This window comes from Lingula anatina, chromosome 2 (genome assembly GCF_051362555.1).
Source record: "Lingula anatina isolate TDL-2025a chromosome 2, LinAna3.0, whole genome shotgun sequence".
Taxonomy (NCBI): Eukaryota; Metazoa; Brachiopoda; class Lingulata; order Lingulida; family Lingulidae; genus Lingula; species Lingula anatina.
Genome location: NC_141768.1, coordinates 28838382 through 28849534, shown reverse-complemented (window position 1 = coordinate 28849534; position 11153 = coordinate 28838382). Strand labels below are relative to the sequence as shown.

At 34.1% G+C, this 11153-nt stretch overlaps 1 protein-coding gene and 1 long non-coding RNA gene across 2 annotated transcripts; one reads left to right on the top strand and one right to left on the bottom strand.

The window, feature by feature from the left end:
• Nucleotides 1-52: 52 nt before the first annotated feature.
• On the bottom strand, nucleotides 53-10443 carry LOC106160635 (EF-hand calcium-binding domain-containing protein 6-like). Its single transcript, XM_013537291.2, has 15 exons — nucleotides 9673-10443; nucleotides 7963-8060; nucleotides 7443-7540; nucleotides 6009-6263; nucleotides 5632-5769; nucleotides 5257-5375; nucleotides 4844-5001; nucleotides 4252-4448; nucleotides 3832-3945; nucleotides 3373-3549; nucleotides 2860-3126; nucleotides 2358-2598; nucleotides 1975-2147; nucleotides 1546-1717; nucleotides 53-1220 (listed from the first exon to the last, which is right to left on the bottom strand). The coding sequence occupies exons 1-15, from the start codon at nucleotides 9995-9997 to the stop codon at nucleotides 987-989; spliced, it is 2766 nt and encodes a 921-aa protein (XP_013392745.2). The 5' UTR covers nucleotides 9998-10443; the 3' UTR covers nucleotides 53-986.
• Nucleotides 7992-9125, top strand: LOC147763528 (uncharacterized). Its single transcript, XR_015332669.1, has 2 exons — nucleotides 7992-8154; nucleotides 8585-9125. It is a non-coding gene; the product is annotated as an uncharacterized LOC147763528 (long non-coding RNA).
• Nucleotides 10444-11153: the final 710 nt, after the last annotated feature.

Below are 11153 nucleotides of genomic sequence, written 5' to 3'. Positions count from 1 at the left end.
TAAAGATAGTATATGATAGCAGAGAAGCACAATATAAACAAATACTAGAAAATTTCGATTTTAGATTTTATTACAAATTGTGATCCATATTTAAACAAATACAAAATATCACCAGTACTTAACAACAGAAATAAGCCAAGTTCAGAGGTATACATGTACCTACTAGTACTGTGGGAGTATCAACATACAATACTGTTATTTTAACTCTTTGAGCAAATTGTTGTAGGGGTGGAAAACTAAACTTCAGCTTTGAAAGGAAAATGCCAGTTTTACCCTTTGACAAACAACATAACCATCATATTTTATGATACAAATAACGATTTATCCCTTATTTACAATGTAAACTACATGAGAATATATCTTTATCCATTTGAAAATAAAATAAAAATAAATTTTATCAAAAGTAATATTATGCTGCATTCAAATATTTCAAAATCATTGTGCTTTCATTATGCTTGTCATGATTAGAAATCAACTTTGAAATTATTGTCAATATAACAATATACATTAAAATAATTTGTTGATTACCAACTGTTAAATTGTCCTTAAATTTTTTTAATGCAATCATTTTTTCCATGTAGAAAATAGAAGACATTAATTATTTAAAACTTTACATAAACACACCTCACTGAAGGTAACCATTAGTATTCTCCAATTAGTATTCTTTTCAATCCACAAAAAGTAAAATCTGAGGCCAGTTTGTGTGAAAAAACCTGGTCATACTATGAAAAAATACAGCCGGGACCAATTATACCACTGGCAGTAAAATGAACTTATCTGAAAAACCATTTGTTTTATGTCCAACTTTTACAAGTGCCATTTCTTTTTACCCTCTTCACTTCTATATGCTTTGTGGTTTTATTTGATATATCATAGCAAAAAATATTAATCCATAACTTGGACAAAAATGCCAGAACCAAATCTTTCCTTTATGGCAATGCTTACAGATACCTAGGCTAACAGAAAAGGCAATTAATTGGAACATTTTAGACAGCCTTTTGTGGAGATTGCTTAAATGTCTCACTGAGGAATTTGTTATATGGAATCTTCCCACTCATGTTCTCATCAAACTTCTGCATCACTTGATACACCTCTTCCTCATCTAAGACCACATTGGCCAGCTTTAAGACAGATCGGAACTCGGGAACTGATAGGTAGCCCTCGTTGTTGACATCTAGTTTCTTAAAGGTACGACGCAGATTTTTCCAATCACCAGACAACTGGAATATGAGAAATATGGTGTAAATAAAACATGTTACATATAACAATATTTAAGGTAAACTAGTTCTTTAAAATATAATCAAACACAAACAGTAGATTATGATTTGAAATGACTGGCTGAAAGCACTTCTAACCAACCAATTCATAAAAGATTTGGCTATGTTTGGCCCACCACCCAGGGTTTCAAAGTACTAAAGAATAGTCCTTTCCACCAAATCGTAATACAGGCGAGTTCTCAGTTGTCTGTGAAAGTCAGGGAGCCATAATCAGTTATTTAAAATTATTTTATGTATACAGAAAAGTTGTTTTGAAATATTTTTTTACCTTTTGTCTGAGTTTGGCTGTGAGACCTGTGAGTCCCTTCTCTGGATTTTCTACAATATCAGCAATGGGAAGCTCTGCTGCAGGGTGCTGGAGCAAGGAAAGCATGTTGTTGCCGTGGCGCCATACTTGTTTTTTCAGTGCAAATGGCTTCAAGAACTCTACATAGTTGATTCTGGAAAATAAAAATATTATATTATTGCCTTTAGTTATATTAAATTTAAATTATGATGGTGGAATGTTAAGCTTACACTAGGCGTACATATCTGGTCATCCATAATTCGTGTGCCAGATCTGAAATACATTGAAATCAACAAAATTGTCATCATTTGTAACGAAATTTCCATAGCTTTCCCATGTGTTTTGTGAACTTCAGCATACAGAATGTGGTTTACTTAAGTTGTACTAAAAAAACAATTTTTTCCTGCTAACCTTCCATCTTTCTTGGTCTCAAACTTTTTGCACAGCATATCCAATTCATAATCACTAAGGTGCACACAGAGTTCGGTCAGGATTTCCCTGAATTCATCAATGGTAACAAACTGGGTAGCATAAGGATCCATATCCACTAGTTCTCTTCTCAAGTCCTCCCACATGTAATCAATCTAAAATATCATATAATTAAAATATATCAAATGTTCAAAATAAATGTTAAAAACCATATTTCAAGAAGTGATTCATACATAGTATTTAAGAGTAACAAAATAATCTTTTTTTAAAAAATGTACTTGAATTTTAAGCATTTTTGGGAACTTTCTATTAAGCACTTTTCTGTTATAAATTATTTTTGACTGCTCAATTAGATAGGTATTTACCTTGGCACGAAGGCTATCTTGAAGCATATCAGCAGCACAGTTCAGTTTCCGTGACCTCATCATGAAATCAGAGTCACCCTTCTTGGGGGGAGACAGTTTGGCATTGGGGAAGGAGGCATCTTTAGCGTTGTAACCAAAATGGCGGACAAACTCCAGGTAATCCAGGGTTTTACGTGTGTTGAGAATGAATGTCTTCCATAACTCTCTGATCTCTCCCCTTGTGATCTCTGGCTCTATGAATCTTAGGAATCAAGATGTGATTTAAATTTTCAATCTATTTATTACTTTTTCATTTCAAAAAGTACATTCATATATTTTCATATTTATTTCATTAGAATCATTTTCATACATAATTTTGATACATTTTTATTATCAAGATTACTAAATCTCATTGTAGATGCTTAATAAATTAAACAAAAAGGATAAAACTGAATGGCAAAAAATGCAATTCAAGATCTCAAACATTTAAATTCTAAGTTAAATATCATGTGCCAATACTTACTTTTTCATGAGCTGATAGAATAGCTCTTGGGAGAGTCTCTGATTGTTGGACTCATCCAGTTCATAGAAGGCATTTTCCACTTCAGCATATCTATTATGTAACAGATCTTTGATCATTTTCTGGAGCTGTGGTATTGTTCTGTGCTTGTATTCTACCTCTGAGTCAATATCCATGGGCTCCTGGACCACAAGTCTATCCACCTTGGTATTGGGTTTTGGCATTTGTGGTTCTCCAGCAGTTTTCTCAAATAAGCTAGGAGCTTTACCCCTGAAATCACAGTTGAAAGTGTAAATTAAGTCACATGCAATAGAAGTACACATACAGAGAAGAAAATGACTTGGATGGTACAATGACTGCTCAGCTTAAAGAAAAAGAAAATGGGAATCATTCACTTTCGTTTGAAAAAAAACCTACCATGTCTGAGTTCAATTTAAATTTCCTGTATTATATCATCTGGATATTTTGAAAATTTTGAGATACCTTTCTCTTGTATAATTTATTGAAATAATCTACCTTGTGTCAAACTGTGACATAAATTCAGCATATTTCACAGATCCATCTTCAGAGAGAGGCACTTTATCTATAAGATTATTGAACTGCAAATCTGTCATGTTCAGGCTGAAGCGACTCTCAATGGCAGCTCTGAACTCTTCCTGTGAGATTTGGTCTGTGCCCATTCTGTCAATTTTACTGTAAGAAACAAAACAAAGCCATCAGAATTGTTAAAGTTAAATGGTTGAAATATGTGGAAGGACTGGAAACAAAATGAATATCTAGCTATGTTACTATAATGCCCAAACTAAAAATAGGTGAAATGATCTTGGTTTATTTTGTCATACCTTATAGTTTGCATTCAAAATGACTAAAAGTAGCTATCAAACACAAACTAAAAACTCTGTATGGAAAGCAAGTACTTTTATTTATTTTTTATGAAATGAACAGAGATATTCAAATAAATCAAATGATGCTTACTGGAATGTCCCCAAAAGAGCCAGGAAATCTGTCTGGAACATGTTCATGATTTGGGCCTCCAGTGCACTCACTGTTGATTTGCCACCTGCACTTCCTGCACGAGATTTGTTGTACCTGAAATACGGAAAAAAAAATCTTAAAACACTTGCATTCTTGCGTAACCCCTTGAAAGACACTATGAGCTCACTATAATGGAAAAGACATGCCCGAGATTCATAACAGAATGAGCATATTTTTTAATAGATAATGACTAAGACAATATTAATTTTTCATGGAGATACATGCCTCAACTTTGCTACACAGAGGCAAATTTTCCTTTATACCCCTGTATATCATATATCTTAACACTTATATCTAATAAACTTAAGGGTTGTATTTTAAACAAGCTACCAAACCTGGTGCAATTTTCTGTAAACATACCTGTGTTTTGGGTTGGAAAGTATCTTATGTGGCATGCCAGCCTCACTGCGGTCTTGGAATCTGTGAAGGAATTCTCTATATTTTACACCTTGCCTCTGCAGCTCGATGTTAGCTCTGGCCAGAAACTCCTCCAAGTGAGGCTTCTCAAGCTTCAAACCAAACTCATTCAGCACTGTCAGGAAGTTTTCTGCACTGACCTGTATTGTAAATACATTGAGAATTAATGTTTATGACTGATATTACATTGTGATAAATATATAATATATAAGCTATGACAAATAATCATAGTTTTATTCCAAATTGGTGTACAATTATGATAATATTTACGTCCATAAATTTTAGACTTTGGTATTTCATCAAATTTTAAGTATGGTGACACATATCACAAATTATTTTTATAAGAAATAAACTTTGTACTCATATCTGCTTTCGGAAATGTAATTATGCAGAATAATTAACTACTCTAAAAGTAAGAATCTGACTTTGTAGGGACTTTGTAGGGTTTTTTTTAATGAGTACGACATGTAAATAGGATGATTTCCAAGAATTAAAGTCAATAAAGAGTGTAACAATAGAAATAATGATATCTTACCATTCCTGTGTTTTTCTCATCATATGTTTCAAAAGCCACTCTCATGTTCTGGCATCCCTCTCTAAATTTGTTTTTCAACCAGTTTTCAATTCCCAGGGACCTCTGACGATCCGCCTCCTTCTTCCTTGGTGATCTAGCCATGCCTGATCTTCTGCCACCTGGTACGAAAAATTAACAGAGAGGTAGAGGAAGGGATATTTTGAAATTTGACTGTGTTTTTAATATTATTTTTTCTCTATTAATATGTTTTTTTCTTGAGCTACAACAATTTAAATTGACAAAACCATAAAATAGTCTTGGATATTTAAAAAAAATGGATATGCATTATTACATTAACAAAAGCTGTAAAAAATTAAGATTAAGTTTAAAATGTGAGCAGAAAACACCTTTAACTATATGCAATTAATACAAACCTTCTGGAATAGGGCTTAATCGTGGGCTTGTCTTGCCAGCTGTGCCATTTGCTAAATCGATCCCCAATTTCTTCATCAGCTTTTTTCCATCAATAGTACCATATCCTTCTGTGTCATACCTGAAATATTCAATTATTGAAAATTTAGCTTCATTTCTTCTATTTATAAACCATACCCAGTATCCAAGCAATAGGTGAAGTAGCATACTTGCTTACTTTTTAATTTAATAATTTAAGAGATGAGAAGTATATGTCATTAAATAGAACAAACCAAAAAAAGTTTCTGAAAATACTTTGTGTTTAAGCATGATGTAAAATATGTCATGCATAAATAAATAAATAAATAAATCGGGGGGATGGCCATACAAGTTTTTACCTTTCCCAAAGTTTTTCAAACTCGTCATCGTCCATGAAGAACATCATCTTGTTGAGAGCATTTCTGAACTCTGGCTTCAGAAGCCTTCCTGTGCCTCCAGGATTGCTCTGGGGAATCAAATCTGCCATATCCAGGAATCTAAATGAAAAGAATATGAAACAATATGTAAAGAGAAAACACAAAAAGTTGAATTATAACTGATTTAATTAATATGAATGAGTAAGAAAACTGTTACATTAAAACTACACACCATTTACTCAAAGTATTATTCATAAATTATGTTTTTTAAAATTTAAAAGACAGCAGATTTAGTAAATAAATTTCCAAGTTGGATTGGACTTAATATTGCCATAAAGAGAGTGATTAATAAAACTAACCTTTGTTTTGCTTTCTCTTTCAACTGTGCATGAACCTGGGCTGCATTCATGGTCACTTTTTCCTGGTGATGTCTATGGACTGGATCCATCCAGCGAGGATATTCTGAGGAAGCCGCATCACGGAAGATGGCAAAGAATTCTGTAAAGGACACCACAGTTTTGTCTGCCAAAGCAAATCTCTCGAGGAGTCTGGAGAATTGTGTGTTGCTGAGGGGACGTCCCAGGAAGGTGACAATAATGCGAGCTAGTGCCTCTCTGAAAAAATAATCCATAAATTAAAACATTTATGTTTCTCTTTCTTTAAAATACATATCTTTAGAAAAAATAAATCATCATTTTTTCAGGGTGGATATCATGCCAAATTCAAATTTATAACTTAAGGTATTTATACTTGATCTTTTCAATGGGCAAAAATTATAAAACTTTCAGATACATAATTTTATAATCACAAAATTATATTTTTATATAACATTAAGAGTGCTTTTACTGCAAAGAAATTAACTATAGCGTACCCTGCTTTTTAAATCTTGTTGCTACCATTCAATAGGAATACTTTATTTTAAGAAAGCATTACTTAAAAATTCATTATCTGTAAAATTTTCCTCAATTTGAAAAGATCGAGTTATTACCATATTCAATAAATTAGTTTCATATATAAAATTTATCAGTCCTGGGACTAATCTTGCAGCAGTAACTGCATTATGCCTCAGACCCTGCACCAGCTTAGTCTGCCTTGATCCAGAGCCAAGTGAAATACAATTTACAATAGAAAGCAGTTCTTTTCCAAAAACAAAAAAACAAAATCGAACTAAATACCACTGCTAAGCTTTTAAATAATAAGAACACTTCAGCTGCTTGTGTACCCTTTTGCCATAACCGATTTGCTGTTCTGGATCACTCGTTTTAAACAAATTTGTTTACTTTCAGTTGGTTATTGTTGAAGCTTTCTTATGTCACCTTGTACTAGTACTAATATTTGAGATCGTGGGTTTGTTGACCTAATGGCTACTGTTGCAGATTTGTAGTTTAGTGGCTGTAAATATTCCTCTGGGCATGGGGCATTCAGTTTTTGTGCAGTCAGTATTTAAGTTATTTGTTGCGGAGGACAGGTGCATTTTGGGCACTAACTTGCACAAGTTAACAAACATCAGTGTGTGAGATAATGAACTAACAGAATACTCATGCTAACATGACCTACTCCAGGGTTAATCAAATAAAAACAGACTGATCAGGTACTCTGTGGATTTCCTAAATTTTTCTTTCTGGTTACATTTAATATGAAAGGTTTATTTCATTTTTAAATATGCCAGTTTTCATATTCTCATACAATTGAAAATAAATCTTGCTGACTTCTGTTTTACTGATGATGTCATTCTTACTTATGAAAAGGAATACATTTTAATACATAAATTTATGCCCAGATTATATACACACCTTGTCACATTGCCTTTGCCTTCTGGATCATTGTCCTTGAATCTCTTTCTCAGTTCATAAAATCCACCCTTTGACTTCTCTCTCAGAAGCATTTCGAGCTGAAATTGAGATAAAACAAAAAATTACCTTTGTAGTGTTCATTACAATTCTAACATTTTAGGTCTAATGATGAAAACAAGCAAAAATGTTTTAAATTAGTTGTGTTATATTTAACTTGTCTCTCTTATATGCTAAATTAAATGGTGATTAATGTAAATTTTCTGAGATTGTGTATTTATTTATTATTTTGTATTATTTTTTAAAACAGGATTTACACTGTTGAGATACATATAAGAATGAGTGATATAATTAGCAAATCATTATTTTCTTATTCTTCTCACCACCTGTATACCCCCCCCCCCCCCCCCCATGGGGTTTCTTAACACAAGTTTGGGGTTTTGTAGTAGGCAAAATTTGTATAGTCTGTGAAAAATACCAACTTAATCCCTCTCCCAAATGGTCTTTAAAAAAATTCACCTACCTCATCTATTTCCAGCCTGGCCTGAGTGCCTGGCCTAGACATCCTGGAAGCCAGCCGACTGCCCATCTCAGCCCTGCTTGCCACCTCGGCACGGCTGCCTGTTAACAACAAGAACCAATCAGATAAGATAAAGAAAAACAAATTTTTGCTTAAGTTTGATTTAGGAAAAGGCAGCAAAAATGCACACAGTTAGTAAGTTTGAAAACTCTTAATTGTTAGCGTATATATCATATATTGCTTGGCTATATTCAATTCATACGATTCCTACACCTGATTTGATATCCCTGAAGTAAGGCAAAAGTTTATTAAATGTCATTTCAACCCTTTTCTAACTGTATCGTGCATACACCTAATTTATCAAATGTAATTATAACTATTGCCTTGATCTAATTATAATTTTCTTGCTATCGTATGCTTCAGATTTTTCATATTTAAGAGTGATTATACATACACTGGCTCATGATTTATGCTATGTAGCGCTAATGTACATGATATACGTCTGGCAATGAAAACATGCATTCCAATCCTAATGCTAAGGAGAAAGCGCTAGCGTTTTTTTTTTTTTTTCCTAGTCATATTTTTGGTCGTGATTTCAAACACACTAATCCCTCATATATTGCAGACACTTCACGAAGGTTTCCAGCTTGTGTTTAATCAAAAACAAACTTTGTCTGACGCAGTGGGAGGTGGAGATCGAGTTGCAGGTCTTAATCGAAGTATTACCATTTGTGTTTGGTCATGCTGCTGCCGGAATTACTGACGTTTGGAGCGTGTTTCCGTCATTAGTATTCCCATACAGTGCACTTGCAGGATGTGGCTCATTTAATTTCATCAATGTCGAGAAATGTACAATGTGGCAAATTTACTTGCCAGAAATGTTATTAACTTCACTTTAGTGCTTTTTGTAAAATATGTGCCGCTTCAATTTAGAGTTCTGAATCAGTGCTGACCAAGATGCGATGTATCATTTAGTCGATGTTTGGTGATTGTTATAGACACTGTCTACAATAATCCCTACCAACCAAACCTTTCCAAATACTTGACCACTCCGAAATGCCCATCACTTGCTTGTTGAGAGATAGCAAAATTTGAACAGCAATATGCGATAACAGAGTTCGTGACACACACAAAGGTGTAGGTCAAATAAACACGACGATCTTTTATTTGGTTGTTGCTGCTCTTTAAGTGTCGTGTGTTTACTGTTGTGTTTAAAATAAAAAAAGGTGTCAGTTAAATCTTCTCTGGAGTTACAATAACCGAAATAAAGAATGAAGTAAATAACAGGTTTGCATTAAATACCATAAATCTCTATAACCCTGAAATATTTTAGGTCAGACGGAATTCACTGCGTGTGGTTCACATGTATTACTAGTGCGATAACAAGGGCTGAGAAATGTTCAAGATAACAAGTAATACAATTTCCCAATTGCTGTGACAGATAAATGAAAAAAAAAAATACTCCTGTTTTATCATCATTATAAAGTTTTATCAAAGATATAACCATTATTTAAAAAAAAAAAAAAAAAAAAAAAAAAAAAAACACCAAGCGTCTTTTATCAAATAAAAACTATTAAGAATTTTCACGAGGGAAACAAAAATCATTTTATACACGATGGCATATTTTAATATCATTTCATTGACTTTATTTTTGGTGTAAAAATAAAGTGTTTATAGTTTACCCTAATCTTTCCTACCAACACTGTTACTTACCAAAGACAGGTAGTCGCGTTTTACTGGGATCGCCATGGGTAATTTCAATTCCTTCTGGGATACTCTCATGCGTCAGCTCGGGCATGGAATGACGGAGCTGGTTCTTGGATTGGCGTCCAGCGCTTGTATTAAGTCTACGTGGAGACATATAGTTGTTTTCTGCCGCTAAAGGCCTTCCATTCATCTGTGAGGCAGGCCGATCCCCGGCACGTGAAAACCCTCGGACATCCAACTTCTCTGGGTTTGACATTCTGGATAAGGGGTGCTGAATCTCGGGTAGCTTCCCAAAACCCGTCGCGGGTCTTGAAACCCCGAGCTGCGACATTTTTAACGTAAATTACAGCTTTTTTTTCTCTCACCGTACGACTCTTCTCTCTTACTCTCTTCTATAGCGTCTACGTTGTCCTACTGTGTTCAGTGTGCTCAAACAGCAGTTTTGTTGTCGTTGGCAACGCAGCATGGCAACCCAAGGTCGCCCCGCACACTCATTCTTTTCACCGACTTGGTTTTTGTTTGCTTACTACATACTCTATTCAGGAGAACTACCATTGATCAAATTCTATAGAATAACATTTACGGATAATAAAGGGGTACAAAATATGTAGTCATAACTTAGGCCTGCTATTCAAACCCGCTGGCCGTCGGGATAAATCAGAGCTACTGTGCTACGCAGAGCAAATTATCGTGAACATGTAGTACACGTATCGTTGAATCGATTAATTAATTACAATATGACTGCAAAGCTCTAAATTGGCCTTCACGATGTAAAAGCTGTTATGTATCCATGCGTGACACCAATTAAAGATCGATATGACGCCAAACTGCGGTTAAAACGTTTTTATCGGTACGCACAGGCAAGGAGATCGAAGGCATGAAGAGACGAAACATACTGAGTACCCGTACTTTGTCGTTTTTTTTTTTTTTTTTTTTTTTTTTTTTTTTTTTTTTTTGTGTATTTTTCAACAACATTTCCCACTACAATGATTTTAGATCTTAAACCAGAATCACGATTTCGTTGTAGAAACACGTAGAAACAGGCCTAAGGCAGTACAAACAACATGTTAATATTGGTAGGATATAAAACCCCATGCAATTTCATTATTCTATTTTTGCTAAATGAAAACAAATTGGGAAACCCGATCCCTCGTCTCAGCTGTCAATATGACAGCCTCCAACTCACCAGTTCCGCAAGGATTATTTGTGGTGTCAGTTCTTTTGTATTCCTTAGTTACGTTAATACCAGAATTTTTCACTATGTAGTGGTGTTCTAGTAGGTCTGCTAATGCATTGTCCCAGCCCCCCCCCCCCACCCACCCCCCCTGCAAAAGCGGTGGGATTATCAATGTAAAAAAGACCTTATTTTAATAATACACCACATAATTATGTTATAAAAATAGTGGTGCATTAAAATTAATTCATTTATCATTTCAATTCAATTCTTTTAATACAGCTTCATGGAATCCACCGTTTTTTTTTTTTTT

What these genes read in the sequence shown, in the direction of transcription:
- LOC106160635 (XM_013537291.2), bottom strand. Translation starts at nt 9,997, where the DNA reads ATGTCGCAGCTCGGGGTTTCAAGACCCGCGACGGGTTTTGGGAAGCTA. An exon ending in ATTAAGCCCTATTCCAGAAG is followed by an intron (nt 5,002 to 5,256) that starts GTTTGTATTAAT and finishes TTTTCGTACCAG; the next exon opens with GTGGCAGAAGATCAGGCATG. An exon ending in ATGTCACAGTTTGACACAAG is followed by an intron (nt 3,127 to 3,372) that starts GTAGATTATTTC and finishes CTGTGATTTCAG; the next exon opens with GGGTAAAGCTCCTAGCTTAT.